Genomic DNA, 25,221 nt, shown 5'->3' with positions numbered 1-25,221 from the left:
AAAAACCCAGCTCTATTTTCCCCCTCTTATATTGTTCACCTGGACAAAGGCCCACAGGGGCCCTTGGTATTTGGTCCAATAAATTTGTTTGTGTGATTTTTTTTTTTTTTTTCTGTGCTTATATTCAATAGCTGATATGAGTTTAATCTGTTTCATTTTAATTATTATTTATATTCATAATTGTCCTTTATTCCAGAGACCCTCTAAATGTGAACTAAATGCACTTTTGATAAGCAATCATACTATTAAGTGCTTCATTAGACAAAGCAAGATGTTGAATACTTATTTGCCATTGAGTGCTCTTGATTTAAATGCAATGATCTACTCATACTTCAATAAAGTAATCGCTTACTGTAGTATGAATGAAATTCGGATGTACTGCTGTACATCCACCATGTTGTTATGTGGCAGCAGTGTCAGTTGCGTCATTTCACTGCCATTCATAAATCCTCTCCCGTGGCTTCAAAGGATAGTAAAGTCGAATGCACACTTCAGAATCTCAGTGGAAGTAGGTCATCCGGGGACTTTTAGCCTACTGTTTTTCGAATACTATGTATTCGGACATACTACTCTGTTGCCATTATGTTTTTCACATACTATAAGTAGAAAAGTAGTACTCACCCTCATGTCGTTCCAAACCTGTAAGACTTTGGTTCAACTTCGGAACACAAATGAAGATTTTTTTAACGAAATCTGAGAGATTTCTGTCCCTCCATAGACAGCTACGCAGCTGACACTTTGACGCTTCAAAACGTTCATAAAGAAATCGTAAAACTAATCCATATGAATCTGAAGAGACTCGATTGCTTTATATAATGAACAGATTTAATTTAGGCTTTTATTCACATATAAACATTGATCAGAGAACATAAGCTCAACCGAACCTGCTTGACACGCCAGAACAAACCTCTTGCGGAAGCTCAAACGTGCTGTGTAACACAGGAGAATGAACATCATTGGTTCTCGCATGTCAAGCAAACATGCTTGAGCTTCTGTTTACCACAACTGATGTGTGAGTTGTTTACATGTGAATAAAAGCCTAAATTCAATCTGTTCATCATATAAAGCGATCGAGTCTCTTAAGAAAATTTGGACTAAACCACTCAATTCATATGGATTAGTTTTACGATCTCTTTATGAACGTTTTGAAGCATCAAAGTGTCAGTTGCGTAGCTGTCTATGGAGGGACAGAAATCTCTCAGATTTCATCAAAAAGATCCCATTTGTACAGAGCCACCGGACATGACATGCAGGAAAAAAATAGTAGTCTAAATCATGCGTACGATTTATTAATTCGTTCCCTCAATTTACTAAAACGTGTGCACAATTTATATTTCGTTCCCTCGATTTACTAAAACGTGCGCACGATTTACTATTTCATACTATTTCATTTCATGTGCATGATTTATAAATCGAGGGAACAAATTAGTAAATCGTGCGCACGATTTAATTTTTTTTCTTGTATGTCATTTGCAGGGCTCCGTACATTTGTGTTCTGAAGATGAACGTAAGTCTTAGGGTTTTGAACGACATGAGGGTGAGTAATTAATGAGAGAGTTTTCATTTTTGGGTGAACTAAAGGATTTTGTTAAAGGATTCTAAAATGATTTCTTTTTCTGAACATAAATTCATGCAAATAATGATGGTGGACTGAAGCTTTCATGAATTGTTTGTGAGTCAGTGAGTAGAACTCAGGAAGCAGATGAGTTTGATTTGTGAACAAATCATTTAGACTGGTTTTGTGAACTGGATCAACTGTTTCACTGAAATGATTCAGAAAAGATTCATTCATGAACCCAACGTCGCTAAAAAGGTCTAGAGTAAATGACAAGATTTTCCGTGAATAATTTCTTAAATATCAGTCACACAAAGCTATTGTATGATTTTGGAAGACTCAGAAAATAGTGCATGAGTCATATATAGACTACTTTTATGATACTTATGAAGCTTTTTTTGTGATTTTGAAGCTTTGCGGCCTGGATTATCTTTACAAATTCACCTTTCGTTTTCCTCAAAAGAGAGAAAGTAATTTGAGTTTGAAATGACATGGGGGTGTTTATTTTATGAGTGAACTATTCCTATAAAAAAGCAAATCATCACCACAAATTTTTTTCCCTTATTATGTATAATCCTTCGCGTTCATGCTTGTGAAAGCATCCCACCTTAGCCATGCTTAAAATCGGCCTTATAATACAAGGAGATTTAAATTGACTGTTTAACATTTTCACTTTTTATTTCAGTCACGTTTTTTTTTCATTTCCTTCATGCTCTTTGCAGTGTTGTCCATGAAAGGGAATGTCATTATATTTTTTTGAATTGAAGTGCAGATTGAACATCTAAAGCAGAAAATTAGCTGTAAGTGTGCCGAAAGGAAAGTGGCAAACGCCTCATCCTATCTGTTTGTGCTATTTTAAAGCTTGTTACTGGGCTGTACATGGATTAAGACCGGATTAACCTTGTTTGTTCTGACATTTAAAGTAATGTCTGTTTATATTTAACACATTTTTGTGCATGAACTTCACATCTGGGGTACATTCTGAATCGCCTTTTTGCATAGTGCTGTATTTTTAATATATATATGTGTGTATATATATATATATATATATATATATACACACATATATATAGAGATAGAGAGAGAGAGAGAGAGTTTTTACCACTCGTTGCCCGTACATGAATAAACAGACAGATTGTTTTGGACTTTTTGACCAGACACAGACGTCTCTGTGGGCCCATTCTGTGACTGGTAAACATGGTAAATGCACAGGTGTGTGCAGTAGCAGCTGCTCTGCTTTTGGTGCAAATCTCTGTTGCGGGGTTCACAAGAGGGCTTGACCTGGCAGAGCAAGCTGCTGCCCTTGTTGCTCAGTTCTGGTGCTGGTTGCTACGTGTTCTGGCTCAGGTGGCAGAGCTCTTCTCAGCCGAGAGAATTGTCCTGAAGCAGAACCACTTTGGCTAATTGTGAGATATCTTGTTTTTTGCCATTTTATTGGATGCAGAAGAGTCTGGATAGAGGTTTAATTGAAGAACTGATTTATTTAGGATAATTTGCTCACTCAAATGCAATATATATATTTCAGTCATGGCAATTCTTGGAGTGGATTAAATTCAACCAGCATTTATTGGCATGGGGCATGAAGTATACATGGCTTGATTTTGGCGTACGAGATCTGCTACACTACTGCTGCCGCTGCTCCTGAGCAAATACAATAATTTGTTCAGTTTAGTCAAATATAACAAACAAAGAAAAGGCTGCTGCAAGAATGGTAGAACCCCTGTAGCAGATCTCTACAGGTGGCGCTGGGGAGGAGGAGGGATAACAGAGCTTTCACATTCGCAGGCTAGGGTACGATATATATGGTTGCGTGGATTTGGAAATACTTCTGATTGGCTGAACTCTGTATATATATAGGCATTTTGATAGGAATCCACTAACACAGATACCTATTGAAATGACTAACTGACTGAACAAGTGATTTTGCCGAGCAACAATTCAGAGTAACTTCTAAACAGTATTTAAAGGGATAGTTCACCCAAAAATGAAAATCTGTCATCATTTACTTACCCTCAAGTTGTTTTAAACCTGTATTAATTTCTATCTTGTGCTGAACACAAAAGAAGATATTTTGAAGAATGTGGGTAACCAAACAGTTTCTTGCCCCCTTTGACGTCCAACGACAATATTTTTCTTCTTCTTCAGACTATGGAAGTCACTGGGGACCAGCAACTATTTGGTTACCAACATTCTTCAAAATATCTTTATGTTCAACAGAAGAAAGAACAATGACATAATTTTCATTTTTGGGTGAACTATCCCTTTAATAATTCAGTTTTATCATTATGCTATTATTTCATCTCAGGTTTGTATTGTTTTTAATTTTTATTGCTATTAATGTTGATAAATCCTTTAAAAACATGTTTTATATGTTAGTAAATGTTACATTTTTACATATATTTTTGCATGGTTTGCAGACTGATCTATTTTTGTCATTTTGAGGACTTAAATTGTATGCCAGTTTGGACAATATGACTAAAATGACATGACAAAATATTTAAAGGACATATTTGTTGAAACAAACACTGTGATTAAAAAATGCTGTTGATAGGTTTTGGGCAAGAAAAATTAACACATTTTTTCTTGACCAAAACCCATCAACAGCATGCCAAGATGTTATCTTCTGGTGGGGGGTGGCTGGACCAGCAGCTGGCATCATTTGTCAGGAACCAGATCAATTATCATTGCTGTGGCCTGTTGATGAGGGGTGTCGTTTTCAGCCTGAGGATCTCTGATAGTGCCTCATCACTGAGCATCGGGCACAGAGCTAAAGGCCCAGGTATACTTCATTTTCTGTGTTCTGCTCCATCTTGCGCACAGCCTCGAGTGCACAAGCCTTTCAGATAATACTGCTTAGGCTGTGTGCGTGGAAAGATGCGTTCAAAGTCTAGTGGACTCTGTTTTTAAGTGCTCAAGTCACTCGCACATGCGCTGTTGTACGTGCACCATCTGCACGGGCACACAAATTGTGCACGGACATCCGCAGACCCTCCAGATGATGATAATTACGTCACACGGACAGTGCGCGGACTGTCGTGGAACGCAGACGGCTGAAGTATACTTTGGGCTTAAGTCACAGTATGCATTGATTTTAGTGTCTTCTGATACCGGGATTGAGTGAGGCAGAGCAGAGTTAAGTGGCACAGGTGATAACAAGGTGAGGCTATAAATAGCTTTGGAAAAGCACTCTGAAAAAGTACAGCACACCAGTGGTGTTTGATTCATTTCTTAATTCAGCTGCTGAGCATTTGCCCCTCCTCATGAGCACCCAGTGTACTAATGATGGGACACCATCTGTTAAGTCATTTATGTCTTAGTAGAACAGAAACCAAAAAAAAATTCTTTAATTTATTTATTTATTCATTTTTGCATTTGTGCATCTACTGCTCTTACAACATAAAGCTGTTATTGTGCATGATTTTGAAAACTTAAAGAATGAAACTATGTTTAATGCGGATTGTTTTATTTATATTTTAAGTGATTTTTTAAACATGTAAATTGCTTTAAATGAGAAAAGTCAGGTTGTTGGAGGGGAGGCATGGCATGTTTTTTTCCTCCTTTGGAATAACATTTCTTATTTTTGTCCTTTTTTCCAGTAAAAAAATATCTGAACATCCTTAAAACAACATAGATAAACTATGATAAGTTACCACAATTTGTATATAGACATACTTTTTATATAGTTTTATTTTTAGATAACAAAATTTTTGCTAATAGAATAAGAAAAATAAACTTAAACTAAAAATATATTATCTAAAAATGTTAGTCTTTATGAAATCATATGCAGTTTTGCTTCTCAAGTAAATCTTGTTTTAAGGATGTTTGTACTAGATAAGATAAAAAATACTGATTTAAAAAGAGGATTTTTTTAGACCAGGACATTTTTTTAAATGAAAGTATAGGGTTAAGGCTCATTTACACCAAGAGATATAACTATAAAGATAACAATAACTATGTCCACACCAGCGCACAATATCTTTTATTCTAACCTTGCACTGCAGTTTTGTCGTCTGCCGCTTTAAATGCTCAAGCTCTGAAAGCAGATGAATTCTGATTGACCCTTATTCTGTGCCGTTATCGTTGTAGTTGTGGTGTGGACTCTGCTATTCTTTTATATTTAGAACGATTTTTAGAATTGTATATTTATCGTTATTGTTGTAGTTATCCTTGGTGTGAATGGGACTTAAATCTGAATTTCATGTTGATGTCAATTTTAATCAATTTCTTTTAATTTAGCACTATTTTTATATTTGTTTTGTTGTGCTGTTCAGTAACATTATGCTGAAGCAGTGGCAGCAGATGTCTCTGATGATTTGGTGTCCCACATATCTCTCTGTATCAAGATCTGACCAAACAATTTGCACTAAAGCCATGCAAGTCTGTCACATTTCCAAGGAACATTTTCTTCATTATCAGGCCTCCAGCAAAGGCTTTTACTACTACTGACCCAGAAGCATAAGAACCATTCATTTACCATTTCAAAAGTCATTCTTAATATTTCAATCTTACTTTTGTTAACGGATAAAAATTAGCTAACAAAAAACACAAGAAATAGAGTCAGCCTCTGTTTAAGGAGCTGTGTTCAGGTTTAAAGAGAAAGAGAGTAGAATAAGAAGTGTGTATATAGTTTTGCAGAATTTATTCTCGCTAATCCTCCTGGATCTTCACACTCAGAGACAGAACAGATGAAAAACTGAAGAAGCTGAAAAGATACAGTTTGATTGATGTTACATTTATTTCTCATGGCAGCATGCAGAGATGTCATGCACATATTTATTTTTGAGAGGGCAACAGTGCAGTCCTGGCACACATGTTGCCCTTGGCAAGACAAGACATGACTAAAGGAGAAAACAGTTTTAACGTCATATCTATGCAGAAGTGTGAGATGTGTTGGTCTAGATGTTTCATTAAAGTGCAAGATGCCTCAGGTTCCAATCCTAAATGATATATATATATTAATAAATCAAACAAGATTGCAGTAGAGCATGATTGTGAGTGATCCATGCAAGAGCAGCTTTGACATTTTGAAAATCCATGCTGTTCCCCACAGGAAAAGGTGACATGACACTCAATTCAGCTGACCAAATTTAGACATGAATGTGTGATTTCTGCCACACAGGGGTTTTTTTTAACCTAAAATAATTGTGCAACTTAATTCAGTGTTGTTATCGTTAACTAAAACCATTAAAAATAATAATAATATTTATAAAGTAATAAAATAAAGCTTAAAAACTAAACTAAAATGAATTGCCTTGAATGACTAAAACTAAAATAAAAATTAATTTAAGCTAAATAAAATATAAAAAAAAAAAAAACTAATAAAAATGACAAAAAGAAAATAAATACATATTAAAATAAAAGCCAATTTAAAATATCAATAAATATAATAATACTATTAATGCAAAAATAACATTGATTGATTAAAAAATGCAATTTTCTTTTTTGAAGAAAAATCTGGAGGGAATTTGCAAAGGCATTACACTTTAAGGGTGAAAGAAAAGCCATGATAGTCCATCACTAATTTTATAAAATATCTTTGCATCTATACAGTAAAACAAAATGCATTTTTGGCCTCCTAAATGTGAAATCTCGGTTTGCATGGATGCAATGCATGCCCTCTGCTGGTCAGATTGAATTTGTAAATAAAATCAGGCTTAAATCCAGCTAAATGGCTCTCATTAGCAAAAGTGATGTTTTGATTCTATTATATTTAGCACCAGTGAAGCAGGGATGGAAATCGATTGGAAATTTTTATGATTAAGCTGCAGTGGCGCCATCTAATTTGTAATAATGGTTTCAACCGGGCAGGATATCGATTTTTCTGGGAAGAGAAGAATACTGTCAGTTGTGGAGAAATTATTTTTTAATTTATAAAGATATTGATTAGTTATCAGGATGTTGCTCACAGAATCAAGATATTGGCGCAATATTAGACTGCAGAGAAACTGACCCAGATATTATCACAGTTTTTTTAATCTTATAACTTATCTTAAAAGCAAAGCCATCTGTTTTTTTTAGGATGAGAATAAAAGGTTATTTGGTTAGGCTGACGGTGCAATTTATCAGTCAGTCTGTTCCCACATTCCCATCTGCCCTTTTTAGTAGTGAATTTTCCCCGCAGGCTACATGTACAGTCAGGTCTGATTTAACGATGCTCAGACTAAACAATAACTTAACTAAAGGACAATCAAGTGTGTCTGCAGATTGAAGCCATTGCCAAACGGTTTGGAAACTCTGTCTTGTACTGCCAGGACAATGAATGTTATTTGCAATCCTCCTTGACACAGTGTATATCCCAGGAGGGATTCTGGCCAAATTCCTCAAAGCCACTCCATCTTGCACAGTGTGGTCGACTGAATGAGGCATAAAGAAAGGTAAATGTGAAACACAATACCGCAATAGGGCTTTTAGTGACAATACAATGAGGAAATTATGAGGGATGTTGTCATGCAGCTGAAGGTACTGTAGACAGTGTGTGGGGAGATAAGGAGTAGTCATGTCTCGGTTCAGTCACTCCCTGGAGAGCAGAACAGTCTCATTAGAGATGCAGTGGAGAGCAAGCTCCACTTATTTTGACGCTGCTGCTCCTTTTGTACTCTTGACTGATCACTGATGAAAGAGAACAGGTATCATCAATTTCTCTTAGGGCTATTGTCATTGCCCAAAATTATGCGGATTCACACCTACATGCCTTACTACCACTATACGGATATCAATTTGTTTATATATGAATATTAATTTGTGATGTTTGGTTCGGGATTTTTCAAAGCTTAAAAGGGTTAGTTTACCCAAAAAATAGAAATGATCCCATAATTTACTTACACTCAAGCCATCCTAGCTGTATATGACCTTCTTCTTTCAGCCAAACACAATTGTAGTTATTTACAAAAATATCCTAGCTCTTCCCAGCTTTGTAATGACATTGAATAGTGTCCGAGTTTTTGAAGCTTCAAAAAGCGCATCCATCCATTATAAAAGTAATCCATATGACTCCAGAGGGTTAATAAATGCCTTCTGAAGTGAGTTTTTGTAAGAAAAATATCCATATCTAAAACTTTATAAACTGTAATCACTGGCTTCTGGCAGTGGCCGTATGCGCATTCATGAGAGAGTCGAGTTCCAGCAGAAGGGTGACCTCTGACCCGACATATGACGTAGGCATAGTGTAAGCTTAGGCCTTGTCCACACTAAAGGCTGATTTATACTTCTGCATCGAGTGTACGACGTAGCCTGACGTGCACCTCTTCAAAAATGTAACAACGCGTCAATTCTACGTGGACCGCAAGCGCTGTGAGTGGTCTGCTAGAACTCCTCCCTCAGGTTAAAAAACTAGCGCGGAGCAAACGGAGAAGAGCGAGAGTTTTCAACTTCAATAGGAATGAAAAACACTGTTTCAGGGGACACATGCAGTCATACTGCAACAAAAGTTGTTACCTATTTGCCGCTTCTATTTGTAAGTGTCTCTGACAATGTACATGACAAGCTGCTTCTTCTTCGGCTTTTGCCTTGATACTCAACATGACCGCGGACACTGCCTACTAGTGGTCTGCATGCATATCGACACGGACAACGACGCATAGCCTACGGTGTAGGTCCGACGCAGAAGTATAAATCAGCCTTAATACAGTATGTTTTCGTTTGAAAATGCATCTTTTTCTCTCCGTTTTGGCCTTCTGTCCACACTGAGATGCCGTTTTTGTCAGGGAAAACAGAATGCTGTTCAAAACTCCTCCCTGCCTCCAATGCCTACCGCCCGTACCTGCGGTTAGCATTCGCCGTTACGCTTTTTTGGCTAAAGGTTGCAGGCTTGCCTTCCAGTAGCTTTGGTAGCCAGACCTTCAGACTAACGGCAGGTCTGGACTCAATCGCAGCATTCATTGGCCAAAGACCGCCCAAGAGGATGTTTGACTGACATGTAACGCAACCAATCACAGTTCGTTTTGTTCCGTGTCATGTTTTGGGGCGTGAAAATGTAATGTCGATGTCCCTGCAATAACAGATTAGCATGCATCTATAAATGAATAATTCAAGGATGTTGTGCAAGTTTACTGGAACAATGGAGCCACGAATGTCACACTTTTGAAAATCCAGCGTTTAGTTGATCCTGGTAAGAACTTGTAAACACGACCGCGTTGTTCTTCCATGAGGGGTGTTAGCGTCTTAGCATTTGTTTCCAGGCGGACCGTTAAAGAACGCGACGCACGCGTCTCCCGGACATCCTGTATAATTCAACCAACCAGATGACGACTTCGAAACTTCTGAAGTGTTTCCAGATAAGCGTGCCATATGCATCAGACATTCAGCCAACGGTCCGTGGGCGTGACGTCTGAGGCTGAGACTATAGTTATACCGGCATTGTTGTGCTTGCTATTTACATTAGCAGTATTGCTCAAGATAAATGCTCCTTTGTAGAATCTTCATATTACAGTCCTGCAAAGATGACAGAGAATTTACTTACATTTGCTGTCCTGCGTGGCAAAATATGATGACAGTTGCATTTTAAACCCGGTTTTGAGCGTGACCTGGATGCAATAGTGAGTGATGCAATATCATACTAATAAAATGATCATGCCAGAAGAATAGTGTGAGAACTTTATTATATCTGCTCACTTTGCATCATCTCGTGAGTTTTTGGTATGTTTTACGCATGCTCAGTAAGGCGATTTAAGCGTTTTCAGATGTTTCAGTGTGGATGAGCAACTTTTGGATAACACTTGAAAATGCTAGTGTGGATGAGGAGCGTTTTTAAATGAAAACTCCGTTTTCAAATGTCTCTGGATTAATGTAGGTGAGAATAGACACTCTCAGAAAAACCATTTAACTCTCTCGTGAACGCTTATACGGCTGTTGCCGGAAGCTTATGATTATTGTTTATAAAGTTTTCAATATGGATATTTTTATATATATAATATTTTCATTTGTTTCAGATGATGCTATGAAGACCACCAGAGATGACTGATGTGGAACCTGTTGTCACTGACTTTGCAGCCACGGGCAGGACTGGCCGGCGGAATGCATTGCCAGATATTCTAGGTTCCACAGCTGGTCCTGGAGCTGCCGACCTACCTGATAAACTAGCCGAGCTTTCAGTAGGAGGTACTGTATGTTGTCCTGCATTGTTTCTTCTGTTCAACTGGGTTTGTTATTGTAACGATGTTCAGGGAAGAAGGAGGCGGCAAACGATGAACATACAGTTTAATCACAAAATAAACAAACACAACAAAACGAAAGTAAGCAACAGCCCCTCATGGACAACTGTTGCATATAGACATAAACCAACAACAACAACATAAATGTCCCAGGCCTGGTCCTCTCGTCTTCCACTGTCGTCACTCCTTTTATCCTTCCGGAGCTCCTCCGTGGGACTCGAGACCAGTGTGTCACGCAGGTGTCACTCATTAACATTCGCTCGCTCGGCTTCCACGACTTGGCTTCCCTTCTTCACGCCACAGTCCATTATGCTGCATTCACGTTGTTTTAACAGTGTAATTAAATGGCAAACTTATGCAAGGAGGTTAAGATTAACAGGGCTGGAAACTAGTTCAGTGCATAAGTTAACTGGGCTAATTTAATCCACACAGTGTGCCTCAGATGTATAAAATGGGCCATGATGTTGGCAGAGTCTAGCTAAGTCCCTGTGATTGACAAAATCACCTCTCTTTAAAAGGTGCTTTTCTACAGAGAAAGGAGCACTCTGTCATCACAAATACACTTAAGTGCTTTTGAGTGATCGAGCTGTCATCACGGGGCTGGCCGAATGCCACCAGATGCTGTCAGAAAATCATTCCTTAGTCTTGGTTTATGTGGTTGCTGGTGAAAACCTGTAATTTTCAAAAAACAAAAAAAACAAGAGTAATATCAACAATTTAATGCTGTATTTGGCAATGACCTTGAGTCAAAGCACACATTTCTGATAAATATGAATTCAAAATGCCTTCTTGGAGGATTAGATGATGACTGAACCTGCATCAATAATTGCCTGCAGTCAAACACGTTTGATCTGTTCTGTGTTACCCATAAGCCTCAAAGGCATCACACATGATCCTTGCAAATGATGTTCCACGAGTGGTTTGTGATGACGGTGGAGATTCTCAGCAGAAGAGTGATGAATATACTGCCTATTCCACATCATATATTATTTATCCTGTTTTATATAATAAACAGAATACTGTTTCTGAGACAGTGTCTTAAAGGGATAGTTCGCCCAAAAAAGGAAATCCTGTCATTATTTACTCACCCTCATGCTTTTACCTAACCTGTATGACTTTCTTTCTGTGCCATGATAGCAATGTGCTGTAACTGGGTGCTGTTAAAAAATAAAGTAAACTACCTCTTCTGCCATCTAGTGGTGATTCTTATGATTGCTCTACAAAATAGAATTGTCTTTTAGTACAAAGAACATTAGATCTGACATTTTCAGCCGAGGTCTTCCTCTCATTTATTTGAAATTAAACTGGATGGTGATTAATACTGTCAAGCTCCAAAAAAACCCCCCAAAAATCCTCATAAAAGTAGTTTATTCCAGTAGTATATATTAAAATTGTATTCAAAAAATGCTAGGGGTTTAAAAAAAAAAATCGAAAAAATAAATAACAATAAAATGTTTTTTTAATAATTTTAAAAAAAGTTTTTAAAATACTGACATTACTGTTCTTTCTAAAGAGTGGTCTGAAATCATGAGAATTATTTTATTCTGCAGTTAACATTTTATGTTTCTCTTCAGAGGTAAAGATTCAATTATTGAAAATGAATGTTCTCCAAGTAATATTGTACACATTTATAATATTTTTATTTTTCATTGTATAGAAGGGTCTTTAAACTTGACTTTGACAAGGGGACCGGGGCATCAAAACATTTGAAAAGCCCTGGTTTATATGACTTGTGCAGAATGTGCATTATATTCCAAGTCTTCTAAAGCCAAATGGTAGCTTTGTGTAAGGAACAGACTGAAATTTCCCTCTTTTCTTCTCTAAAGTTCTCAAATCTCATTCACGCTTGTGTTAAATTTAAAAAATGGTGCTATTAGATGTGTAATCACAGGTTTGATGACACTAATGCCAAATGCCATTGGTTCTGGCATGTCATGTGATCAGTTGACATAGACAGAAATGGGGATTTGGGTGCTATAGTACAGGGAAGATTATCAGTGGAAAAACTACATAAAGGGATAGTTCACCCAAAAATGAAAATTACCCCATGATTTACTCACCCTCAAGCCAAACAAGATGTGTATGACTATCTTCTTTCAGACGAACACAATTGGAGATATATTTAAAAATATCCTCGCTCTTCCTAGCTTTAAAATGGTAGTGAATGGGGGGGTGATTTTGAAGCAAAAAAAAGTGCATCCATCCATCGTGAAAGTACTCCACGCGGCTCCGGGGGGTTAATTGCGTAAGCCCTGAACTGCATGGTGAAAAAAAAAAAAAGAAAACCTATGGTGGGGAGGGGGAAAAAAGAAAACTTATCTCGTTATTTCGACACAAGTCGTTATTAAGAGATATTAAGATATATTTGAGATATTAAGTCGTTATTTTGACATAATATCTCGTTATTTCGACATAATATCTTGCTATTTTCTACATAATATCTCGTTATTTTGACACAAGTCTTTATTTCAAAATAATATTGTATATCAAGTTTAATAAAAGACATCTAAAATTCAACGTCTTCAGTGGCGCAGCAGTAGCGAGTCCTGGCTTTTACCGCAATAACCGCGGGTTCGAATCCGCCTTTTGCCGAGCTCTCTCTTTTCTATTTTCCCATCATATATCACATCAGAAAGGCATTTATTTTCAATAAAAATGAAAGTAATGTTCTAAAAGTGGGAATAAACTGCCTAACGAGTGTTTAATAATATTAAAAACATTTATTGGGTGGGTTTTTATTTTCCCACTAAGACAGCATACATTTAATAATTTTAATAAATATAATCATTTACAGTGCAAATAGCTAAGTTCACACTAAGTGAAAATGGCGATACATTCGATTTACGCTAAGTGACGATAGCAGCATTTTCTCTTTCGATATTAGCCACTAGAGGGCAGAATAAGACAGTGCTTTTACATGGTGTAAATAGAATATATCACTATTTTCACCTAGTGTAAATAGCACATTGTTAAGTAAATGCTGCTATCGTCACTTAGTGTAAATAGAATGTATCGCTATTGCATCTACAGCTATGTCGAAATAACGACTTAATATCTCAAAATAACGACTTATTATGTCGAAATAACAAGTTATTATGTCAAAATGACGAGACAAGTTTTCTCTTTTTTTCCACCATGCGGTTCAGGGCTTCTGTAGTTAATAAAGGCCTTCTGAAGTGAGGCGATGAGTTTTTGTAAAAAAGTCACAGTGAAATCAAAATTTTTTTAATGGAATATTGCAGTATTTATCATAAATGATTTATCCGTGCACATCATTTTTTTAATTCATGTGCCCTCGTAATCTTTAATCAAAATTCCTTCCCATGAGGTAATTTTATGTGAGAAAAAGAGCAAAATTTACTAAATCAGTTCTATAAACTACTTTTATATAGTATTTAGTGTTTTTTTTTTTTTCTGCAGCTTGACAGTATAAATCACCATCCACTTTCCTTGTATGAATTTGCTTAATGTGGCACTGCTAATGTTGCTCCTTATGTTTGAATTATTGGATGAACATGTCTGCTTAAAAAACTAATTCATCGCATTTAATAAAGATTATTTATGGCCTTTGCGCAGATGATGGCGAACAGGGCGGAGAGAGCTCATCCTCGGCCGACCCACCTAAAGAAACCACAGGGGAGACAAAGACAGAGGGCTCATAACTCGACACCAACACCGCAGTGAACTGACCTCACGAGAGACTCACACATGACCTGCCTCTACTCTTTGCCCATTGACCAAACAACTGTTACACTCTGTGCTATGCAACATCAAGACCACCTATGATTGGCATTCAGGCGTGGGTCAGCAGGAAACAGCTCATTCCTGTTAGAGGAATTCATCATCTGAAGTCATGTTTTTCAAATAGCTATGATTGTTTATCTCATTTCTCAATGACTTTGACTTTTTTCCCAAAGACTTACTGTCATGATTTTCCTAATGACCGGCTGTTTTGTGTGTCTTATGAAAACAGATGTGACCTGCTTTCCCATTTTAAAGGAACATCTTGTTTAGTTTTAAGACTTTCCATAATGGCATTTTCTCTGAATGTTGACATGTAGTGGCAAAAATGTCTCTTTTTGCACAAAAAAGTAAATACATTCCATTTGGTGATGTAAGTAAAGTTTTTTATCTTACAATAATTGTCTGTCCTTGTACAACACCACATCTTCTGTGTTTTGTATTGTAAAGATATGCATTGTTAACATTCTAGCCGGAGGATAAGAAACAGTGCTGAATAACACGGAATATGATATTTTCTTCTTGTAAATACAGAATTGTACATTATATTTGCTAGTTTTGTTTTAAAGCCTTCCTTTGTGTGCTGTCAGTGTTGAGCCGGAATTGGATTGTTAGCTGTCTGATGTATCGCTGCAAACATGTCATTCGGACGTCATCTTAAGTGCTTGTCTCAGATATTTCTTTACAGTTGTCAATGGCAATGGAAAAATATGATTGTGGAGACGTGCTTTTCTTCCTCTTTTTCATCTTTGCATCGTGCTTCTGTCAGAGAATTACATTTCATTTAATTTTTTTTTACCTGCCCATAAATCTTGTGTTATTTTGTCTGTTGTAAGCTACATATAAAATGCCATTATGCTATGTTTAAAAATTACAATAAACCCCGTGCTTAGTTTTGGTAGTTTTAATTTTTTTGGAACCAGAGGTGGTGATTCATGTAACCAGCAGAGGACACCAAAGGTAACTTTAATAATGTGTAGGCAGAAAAAATGTCACCATATCCCATTAGAAAAAAAACAAAAACAAAACATAATATCATTACAAAACAAAATAAGTTTAAAAATAGCATAAATATCTAATATATGTGCAATATGTACATTTCTGTTGCTGTTAACTTAACAAATCATTTGATTTTATCTATTAACTTGCATTGTAGATGTAAAATTTAGAGAATAAATATCAATATACGTAGAATATAGTGCATATGTATTTATATAGTTTATAAAAACTTTTACAAACTCAACAGTCAATCAAATGTTTCACTTTTGACTAACAGCCAATAGGAATGCTGACTCCTCCCACTGCTGTTTAATCATTTTCATGGTTGAAAAAAAAAACTATTTAAGATCCTTTGCAAAGAGAAAATGCAGCTACATTTTCTACTGAGCATTAATATAAAGTTTAGTGTTTGCTTATTGGTCAGAAAAGCTTAGTTTTGAAAATGGTAGATGCTTTCTGTGGCACATGGAAACTGGTCAACAGTGAGAACTTTGATGAGTATATGAAAGCTCTAGGTAAGTTTTATGATTATGATAATAATATCATTAATAATATAGCTTATTATTTCTTTTTTATTTGTATTTATTATAGTGGTAACACTTTATAATTAGGTCTCATTTGTTAACATTAGTTAATGCAACTTACTAACATGAACTAACAATGAGCAATATATTTTTTACAGCATTTATTAACCTTTGTTAATGTTAGCTAATAAAATGTTCATGTTCACAATGCATTAATGTCAGCAGATACAACTTTTGATCTTAAAAATGTAAATGTTGAGATTAATAAATGATGTAGAAGTATTTTTCTCATGTTAACTAATGTAATGTTAACAAATGAAACCTTACTGTAAGGTGTTACCATGATGGTTTTAATTACAGACATTAGTGAGCAGATTTCAATGAATGTGATTCTTTCCAAGGTGTTGGGTTTGCAGTTAGACAAGTTGGAAATGTGACTAAGCCGACCCTCATCATCTCGAAAGAGGGGGATAAAGTGGTACTAAAAACACAGAGTACTTTCAAGAACACTGAAATCTCATTCAAACTGGGCGAGGAGTTTGATGAGACCACCGCAGATGACCGACACTGTAAAGTAGGTTTAGAAAAAAAAAAATGTTTCATAACATGGTTTAATGGGAACTATTTCAAGTGGGAACAATGCATTCCCATTTCAGAGGAGATGTGTACTGTCTGAAGCTTTCTGTCTGAGATGAAAAACGGTAGCCTAATGTGTTATTTTTTACCAGTCCACGGTGGTAATGGATGGAGACCAGCTTGTTCATGTGCAGAAGTGGGATGGAAAAGAGACCACCTTTGTCCGGGAGATCAAGGACGGGGAGATGCTGATGGTAAGGCTATTTAGTATATTCATACATAACTTAACTTGAGCTATTTACTATATACATAAACTGATATTTGACATTATTAACTTGCATTATCTTGTTTGCTGATTTCAATTTTGTTTTAGAAACTCACCTTTGGGGACGTAGTGGCTGTTCGCACCTATGAAAAGGCATAAATGTGATTTAATTTTCATTTAATAAATAACCAGTCAAAAATGATGACTTGTGTGTTCATTCATGAGATTAATGTACGTGTACCCTACCTATATTAAGATGGCTGACAAAAACTGAGTTAAGTAGCCTACTAATGTTAGGTTCGGGAACATTGTTTTGTAATTTTACAATGTACCGTTTCTGTTGACCAAAACAATTAGCTGTTTTTATAAGCTAACTTTTACGTTTATCCAAATATATAGGTAAGGTGATGTCCAATCAGTGATGACCAATCAGTGCACGTGACTGCAGAAGGTTGCGCAAACAAATCGTCGAGTGAGAGCTGTTGTTTTTCCTGTTTTGGTTTATACAAGAAGGATAATGTATAAACAGGCACGCGCAGGGATGACTTTACTCGCTCTATTATGCGTGTTTAGTCATGTTTTTTACCTGCAGGTTTCTTCTGCGCCGGTTAATAATGTCTTCAAACACCTGCAGAATCCATGTAAGTGTTTCAGAAGCTGATCAGCTGTTAAAGGTGCTTCATGTCTCCTCCTGAAGTTGGCTTTAAGCATAAGTTTGCTCTGTCGCGCATTTGCTGGTCTCTTTTTGGCGGTTTTAACAGACATGCCTTGTCATTTCTTCTGTAGAATCTGAACTTCTTGTACAAGTAGTTTTTGCGTGTTGTTGTCCATGTTTGCAGTTAGTTAGCACTTTGCAGTATGTTGTCTGGGAGTTTGATGCCCGGTTTCACGGTCTCTTAAAGGGATAGTTCACCCAAAAATGAAAATTCTGTCATAATTTACTCACCCTCAAGTTGTCCCAAACCTGTATAAATTTCTTTTTTTCTGCTGTACACAAAGAAAGATATTTGGAAGAATGTTTGTAACCAAACAGATCTCGCCCTCCATTGACTACCATAGTATTTTGTCCCTACTAAGGTAGTCAATGGGGGGTGAGATCTGCTGGGTTCATTTTTTGGGTTAACTATCCCTAAATGTATGCTTGAGCTGTTTTAACTGAAAGCAACTTAAAAATATGTCAGTGCCATTGTTTTATCTCAAGACTTTTTTCTAAGGCATTTATATACAAGCTACTTGAATGTCCTAATTTAACAAAGGCCTACTCCTTGCTTAATCCAAGTCCAAGACTCTCTGCTTGGTTCATAAAACACAAAGAAAATATGCGTCTCATAACATCAAGGTGCATGTATTCATAAATTTTAACATTTTAATAAGAGTATGTACACCACAATGATGATGCATACAATGATATTATAAGTGCAAATAAATGGAAACATCTTCTAATATAGTTGGTACAGCACTAAACAAAAAATATTATGTGAAGATCAATAAAGTGTCATCAATATACTGTAACATCAAACAGTCTTTTTAAAATTACTCTTTTAATCAGGCTACTTCATTCAAAGTAAATAAATTATAATGACAGTCAAGGAAATCAGTCAAGTTTCATCTGAAAGATAAATGTATTACTTAAATTACATTAAGAAGAGCATATAGCTGTGCTGTTGTGCTGAAATGAGATTTAGTGAAATGAGATTTTCTGTGGTTAAAAGAAAAATTAAAGGTTATTTGATATTTAACTTGGATATTGAATTAGGCTGATACGTAATGGTTTTTCACAATTTTATGAGCAATTACTGTAAACAAGATTCATGGTGACATGTTTCAAATGTCCGCTGTGAATAATGCTGTTTAAAGCGGTAAAAAGTGTGTGTGTGTGTGTGTATATATATATATATATATATGTGTGTATATATTGTTATTTTTTTAATATTTATTAAATATGTGTGTACAAAGACATAATATACAAAAAATTTTTAGTTGCAAAGATTATTAAAAACAGTGTATTACATTTATATGATTTGACTATTTAACGAGTTGACTTTCCTTTTTTTTTTTTTTTTTTTTTAAATTAATGTTATTATTTTCAATATTTTGTGGTCTTGTTGGGACGCCTGCTATTAAACGTCCCCGTGTGTATCTGTTTAAGTGCTCGGTGAAGAGTGTCAAATATGTGTATTTACAACATGTTTTTGAAGCGTTGATCATTGTAGCCAATCACAGACATATATGTTGAGCGCGTGAACACAATGGCCAATCAGAAGTGTTTAAGAATCTGCTCAACAGCACTCAAAATGCTAGGTGGGAAATGCTGGTATCGTCACATTTTTAAAATTTCAGTACCGAAGTCGGTACTTTTGACAACCCAAATATTTTGCATATTTGTCAAATGGCTTTTAACTTAAGCATTTTAAATTCCAGCTAAATTCTGGCATATCTCAGACCTGCACTTGGATCCAACCTACCATGTCACAGAAGACCACACCAAAGTGTGTTTTTCCTCCAAGGGAGTTCCTGCATTGGACCCAGGAGTGTTTGGAGATTTCCTGTGTGATTCCCCATACCAGCTCATTCTCTCAGCGTTTAGTTACATGAAACAAGTGGACCTGCAGCCTGAGTTCATTATATGGACAGGGTATAGAGCAAACCAAATTTTTGTCTTGCAGCTATTCTATGTAATCACATATTGGGTTACACATTGGGTATCATTTTCCTACTTGAAAGTGGGAGATTATTGAATTTGTGAGCTAATGAGCTTTAGTTTTAGTCTTCAATATTTCTCATTAACTGTTATTTAAATGTTGTGCCCCTCACTGCAGAGACAGCCCTCCACATGTTCCTAAAGAAGAGCTGTCTACTGATGTAGTGATCAACGTTATTGCCAATATGACTCAAACCATACGTCAGTTCTTCCCACAGTTGCCGGTTTACCCTGCCCTGGGCAACCATGACTACTGGCCACAGGTATTTCAAATTCCAGGGCAACTAGAGTTCTAGGAGTTAAATCCAAGACAACGGTTCTGGGGTTAAATAAAGGGCAGACATTTTTAGGTTGTTTGAATGGAATATTTGCATACTGCTTGCTGCAAAGCAATATATATATATATATATATATATATAATATATATATAATAATGTATATGTGTTTATATTTTATGTAGTTTTATATAATTCTTTTTTTTTTTTTTAATATATATGCATAAAAACAAATAGTGGGGGGAAAAAAACATTTAAACATTGTCATTAGCATTTTTAATTACATTTTACGTAAAAACCTCTTATTATTGGGCAATTTGATCATAACGTAAATCTAGAAAAAGATGTTAAAATTCATTACTGATATTACCTGTGGTTCATTTTTGAAAATGGAAATGGTGAGTGCATTGCATTGTGGGATGCAGTATTTGGCAATTTGGCACAGTATGCTTGCTGGATACTGCTGAAATATTAAGACTATAAAGGTTCAATGGTGTTCTTGACTCAATTTTAAAAAACCCTTTATGCCAAAACTGTTCTATATAAGGAGAAATGTCTTAAATGATTGCATATTAATTTCATTTATTATTAACTAAAAATGAATTAAAATTATTTCATTAAAACTAAGGGCCCTATTTAACGATCTAAGCGCAATGTCTAAAGCACACAGCGCAAGTGCACTTAGGGTGTGTCTGAATCCACTTTTGCTAGTTTAACGACAGGAAAAATGTTCGGCGCGCCCGGTGCATGATCTAAAAGGGTTTTCCCTATTCTTTTAATGAGTAATGGGTGTTTTGGGCATTACGTGCAATAAACCAATCAGTCTCGTCTCCCATTCCTTTTAAAAGCCAGTTGCGCTCGCGCCATGGCGGATTCGCTATTTACATGGTGAAATTTGCAAGCGGAAAAACTGAACGCTTCTCTAGTGAGGAAATGGATCTGCTCGTGCGTGAGGTTAAAGCGCGCGAGCAGACCGTCTATGGGACAAGTCGGATTCCACCAAAGCATTTTTATCTTTATGTACACAATAATAATCTTTTACATTGTAATCCTTTTATTTTTAATATGTGTGCTGCTGTGCATCCCTGTGTGTGTAATAAGTATAGTGTACTCGCGTTGTGCACCCGCATATTACTAACTCGTTTTCAGACAGCACACCCATGGGCGAACAGATGGGCGCAAATGCATTTGCTATTTAAACAACGTGGTGCAAGACGTGAAAATGATAACTGCGTCGGGCTGAAACTAGCAAAAAACACTTGCGTCATGCCTGGCGCCACATTGCGCCGACTGTTTGATAGGGCCCTAAATCCATAAAATGATCCCATGCATGATGGGTGGAAAATGGGAATTCTTAAAAGGTTCTATATGAAGCACCTGACAGAAGCTTTTAAGGTTCTATATAGAACCTTTTCTTCTAAGAGAGCAGTATAGGATGCTGTTTTGAATATTCAAAATATTTTATGCTGTTTTGTGTGTGTGTGTGTGTGTGTGCCAATCTTGTTTTAAATCATCTTAGGATCAGTTGCCAACGTCTGCGAATGCAATTTACGATGCTGTAGCAAAACTCTGGTCTCCGTGGTTGAACCCAGCAGCTGTAGCTACTTTGCAAAAAGGTAACTGCTGATAAGGAAGACATAAATGAGAACATATGGGAACATTTAAATTAGTGCATTATTTGGAGATAATGGATGCTGATTGGTCAATATAAAGTTTTAGCCTTGTTAAAATACTTGGATTCAAATTACAGTATGATGCAAAATCCCTGTTCATACAGCCACTGTTTTTGTCACTGTGACTGTTATGTCATGGGACTATTTTTTCAAGGACGATGTAAATGCGGATATGTGGAAATGCTTGTATACCATTGTTATTACAATGTTTTTACCATTGTTATTTTTTCACTAGTACTTTGATGCATTGCGCCTAACAGTGGCCTTTAGCTGTGACAATATAGTGAGTTAATGCTCTTTGTATGTCACTTGTTTGCATGAAGGTGGCTTTTACTCTCTTGTGATCAAACCTGGCCTCCGTCTGGTGAGTCTCAACACAAACCTGTATTACAGTCCTAATGAAGTGACTGTAAATATGTCTGATCCTGCCGGGCAGTTCCAGTGGCTGCAGGAAACACTTGAGCTCTCAAGACAAAACATGGAGAAGGTAAGTTTATTCTGCTTTTTACAAGGCATTTTAATTTTAGAAAGAGCCAGCTGCACTGATCATAAGAGGCCATTTTGTTAGAAGGCTGTAAATTAAGAGTTGCATAGTGGTATGTCCATGTAAGTGATGTCAGGAGTGTGTGAGTGACTGCTGACCTTAATTTCACTGTCATCTGTTCCTCTGAGGTCTATGTTATTGCTCACGTCCCCATCGGTTACCTACCCTATGCTATAAATACAACAGCCATCCGAGAAAGCTACAATGAACAACTGGTCAAAATATTTCGCAACTACAGTGACGTTGTTCAGGGTCAATTCTACGGTCACACTCATCGAGACAGCATAATGGTAATGCTGGATCACCAAGGTATCAAAACTCACCTCAGTACATTAATATTTTTAAGAAATTCAAATTATTTTTTGTTTTAAACCTCATTACTAATATTATGACTGGTTAATTTGTGAAAATAGAAATGGTCAATGAATGATTTGTGGGATTCAGTATTTGAAACTGTGTGCTCTGCTGTATATAGCTCAGTTACAGAACATTGATCATACTGATTTATGTACCATTAATGCATTTGTTCAAGGGAAACCTGTGAACTCTATATTTGTTACACCTGCTGTTACACCTATCAAAAGTCTATTGGAGCCATTTTCAAACAATCCTGGCCTCCGTGCGTATCTGTACCACCCTGAGAATTATGGTTTACTGGTAAGTCTCCACCTACTAGCACTGATTTATTTATAAAGTTCATAAAGGCCCGTTCACACCAAGAAAGATAACTAACTGCCACTTTAAATGCTCAAGCTCTATAAAGCAGGATGGATCCTGATTGGTTGTCAATGTTTTTATCGTTCATCAGCTGGAAAAATAAAAAAAGTGGTCTGAAAGTAATTCCAACGATATAGTTTCTTGGTGGCATTATCGTTATAGTTGTGGTGTGGACTCTACTATTCTTTTGTTTTTAGAAACATAACTTTATGGTTATAGTTCTTGGTTGGCGTCCTTGCTATTCTGACTTTTTTAACTCAGAATTGTGAGAAAAAAGTCAGTTGTGAGATATAAACTCACAAGTCTGTCTTTATTTCTCGCAATTTCAAGTTTATATCTAGCAATTCTGACTTTTTTTTTTCTCAGAATTGAGATAAACTCGCAATTGCATGAAAAAAAAGTCAGATTTGTGAGATAAAAAGTCGCAATTACCTTTTTTATATTTTATGCCGAGGCTCAAACAAGCTTCCATATATTAGTGCCTTGTGTTAAAATGTCTTTTAATTCTGATACTAAAGCAAATAATTGCACAACTGCGACTTTTTATCTCACAATTCTGACTTTTTTTCTTGCAGTTTCAAGTTTATATCTAACAATTCAGCCGTTTTCCCAGAATTGCGAGTATACATGAGACAAAAGTCAGAACTGCGAGATATAAACTTGCAATTCTGACTTTTTTCTCACAATAGCTAGTTTATAGCTAGCAATTATGACTTTTTTTCTCAGAATTGAGATATGAACTTGCGATTGCGAGTTATAAAGTCCAAATTGTGAAGGGAAAAAAAGTCAGATTTGTGAGATAATAGGCGCAGTTACCTTTTTTATATTTTATTCCAAGGTGGAAACAAGATTCCATAAATTAGTGCCCTGCCTTGTGTTAAAATGTCTTTTAATTCAGATATTTTGAGTTGTTTGAAGCTAAATGTTTGGCTTAATTCTAATAAATGAGAAAGTGTTTTTTTGTGTGAGGTCATTCCTGCGCCACCAATGTTTCTGTTCCTAGAGCAATTCCTGTTTCTGAATGATTAATGGTTGTGTCAGTTTTAATTACATGCTGTGTTTTAATCAAGGTGTCAGCTCAAACCGTGGCTCTTCAGTTGCATCCCTTGTAATAATCACTCTCTCACTTTTTTTCCACCAAAGGATATTTGGCAGTTCTATTTAAATCTCACAGAAGCAAACCTGGAACAAAAGTCAGAGTGGAAGTTGGAATACATTATGACTGAGGCTTTTAATATCGAAGACATTCAGCCCCACAACTTGCATGAACTTGCTCTTAGGTTCAAGCAGCCAAAGAGCAAAGCCTTTGAGAAGTATTTTAACCATTTTATGGTGAGCTACAACTTAACCATCACATGCGATGATATCTGCAAAACGCTTCAAGTGTGTGCTGTGCACTTTTTGGATCGCGAGACCTACTTGCAGTGCATTGCGAGTGCCGGGAGACAGAAAGATTGAGCTGATGTTACAGTTCTGGAGTAGATACTTCATTTTACTCACTTTAAATGGTTTTAATCTTTTTAGATTAAAAGAAATCAGGGAACTTTTTTTATTTAAAGAATAATAATAATAATAATAATAAAACAGTGAAACCTCAGTAAAACGTGTCTTACTTCACCCCAACACCAAAAGGGGGGAAAAAGCAATTCAAAATTTATGTAAATAAAATTAAGCTTAATTTAAGACCATTAAGATTTTTTATTTTCATTATATTCATGACCATTTAACCACGTTTCCCCTTAGAAATTCTCAGTATCATGATGCGTCCAGGCATTTAACATTTGATTATTATTATTATTATTATTATTATTATTGGTAAATGCCACTATTTTTAATGGTGTTTTTTACTGTAATATTAATACTAATATAAACAACAACAAAAAAAGGCTGTACAACAAATACTACGGTGATTAAATACTTAATTTTAAGCAAAATATAATGTATTAATTCTTATTCATTTTGTGGTGAAGCATTTCATGTTTTTTGAGATTTACTGTGAAAACTGATACTGATTCTAAGGCACTTTTTTAAATTTCTTTTAAAATGATTGTAATGCATTTTATACTTTGAATCAAAAGTACTTAAAATATATATATATATATATATATATATATATATATATAATAATATATATATATTTTTTTTTTATCAGCTGCTAAAAATTAAGGAGAAAAACTTTTTATTTGATTGGACCACTCTTCTGTGTGGCTGAATGTAGCCACAGTCTTCCTTGCACAAACAAATATTAAAATTTGACAGATTTTACAAGCTATTTATTGTTTCTGTGCTTCATTAAGTCTTTCTAATGCTGGAAGCATCAACAAGAATTTAGTTTGCTTTCATTATTTTGAAATTTTGTTGTGTTGTACCTGTTATAACTAGTCAATCTTTACTACACCACACTAGCTGTAAGCGTGGTCACCTGTTAATCTTTTTAAAAAAAAAAAAAAAACCCTGCATAAAATCCAGTCCGAGCCTCCAGCCCTGTGCCCCACTCAGAGG

General features: G+C 35.9%; 3 protein-coding genes across 4 annotated transcripts in view; all 3 read left to right on the top strand.

Annotated features, from left to right (window-relative positions):
- pkib (protein kinase (cAMP-dependent, catalytic) inhibitor beta) overlaps positions 1 to 15,342 on the top strand; it is a 31,418-nt gene extending 16,076 nt beyond the window's left edge. Inside the window, exons 2-3 of the mRNA XM_051876238.1 lie at positions 10,483 to 10,651; positions 14,281 to 15,342. Coding sequence (XP_051732198.1) covers positions 10,507 to 10,651; positions 14,281 to 14,366 — 231 coding nt within the window. The 5' untranslated portion in view covers positions 10,483 to 10,506 and the 3' untranslated portion in view covers positions 14,367 to 15,342. The remainder of the gene's footprint in view (positions 1 to 10,482; positions 10,652 to 14,280) is intronic.
- Positions 15,343 to 15,765: 423 nt separating this feature from the next.
- fabp7b (fatty acid binding protein 7, brain, b) lies at positions 15,766 to 17,011 on the top strand. The gene is made up of 4 exons (XM_051876237.1): positions 15,766 to 15,959; positions 16,370 to 16,542; positions 16,697 to 16,798; positions 16,918 to 17,011. Exons 1-4 carry the CDS (start codon positions 15,887 to 15,889, stop codon positions 16,966 to 16,968), a joined length of 399 nt encoding a protein of 132 aa, XP_051732197.1. The 5' UTR covers positions 15,766 to 15,886; the 3' UTR covers positions 16,969 to 17,011.
- A 216-nt stretch (positions 17,012 to 17,227) lies between these two features.
- smpdl3a (sphingomyelin phosphodiesterase acid like 3A) lies at positions 17,228 to 24,991 on the top strand. Of its 2 annotated transcripts, XM_051876233.1 has the most exons (8): positions 17,228 to 17,450; positions 19,231 to 19,444; positions 19,629 to 19,773; positions 21,305 to 21,401; positions 21,782 to 21,945; positions 22,131 to 22,311; positions 22,535 to 22,659; positions 23,863 to 24,991. In XM_051876233.1, the coding sequence occupies exons 1-8, from the start codon at positions 17,327 to 17,329 to the stop codon at positions 24,175 to 24,177; spliced, it is 1,365 nt and encodes a 454-aa protein (XP_051732193.1). In that variant the 5' UTR covers positions 17,228 to 17,326; the 3' UTR covers positions 24,178 to 24,991. The 2 variants fall into 2 exon arrangements, with proteins under 2 accessions (XP_051732193.1, XP_051732194.1); XM_051876234.1 differs by lacking the exon at positions 19,231 to 19,444 and having other exon boundaries at positions 17,229 to 17,450.
- The last annotated feature ends 230 nt before the right edge of the window (positions 24,992 to 25,221 follow it).

This window comes from Ctenopharyngodon idella, chromosome 20, assembly GCF_019924925.1.
Source record: "Ctenopharyngodon idella isolate HZGC_01 chromosome 20, HZGC01, whole genome shotgun sequence".
NCBI classification, from domain to species: domain Eukaryota; kingdom Metazoa; phylum Chordata; class Actinopteri; order Cypriniformes; family Xenocyprididae; genus Ctenopharyngodon; species Ctenopharyngodon idella.
Note: the sequence above shows the minus strand (reverse complement) of the source record. Positions and strands in the feature narration are given on the sequence as shown.

Excerpts from the sequence above, each read along its gene's own strand:
- fabp7b (XM_051876237.1), top strand. The coding sequence starts at position 15,887 with ATGGTAGATGCTTTCTGTGGCACATGGAAACTGGTCAACAGTGAGAAC. Across the intron at positions 15,960-16,369 it reads TGAGTATATGAAAGCTCTAG|GTGTTGGGTTTGCAGTTAGA; the intron begins GTAAGTTTTATG and ends ATTCTTTCCAAG. Across the intron at positions 16,799-16,917 it reads AGGACGGGGAGATGCTGATG|AAACTCACCTTTGGGGACGT; the intron begins GTAAGGCTATTT and ends ATTTTGTTTTAG.
- smpdl3a (XM_051876233.1), top strand. The coding sequence starts at position 17,327 with ATGTATAAACAGGCACGCGCAGGGATGACTTTACTCGCTCTATTATGC. Across the intron at positions 17,451-19,230 it reads CAAACACCTGCAGAATCCAT|CTAAATTCTGGCATATCTCA; the intron begins GTAAGTGTTTCA and ends TTTAAATTCCAG. Across the intron at positions 22,312-22,534 it reads GGTAATGCTGGATCACCAAG|GGAAACCTGTGAACTCTATA; the intron begins GTATCAAAACTC and ends CATTTGTTCAAG.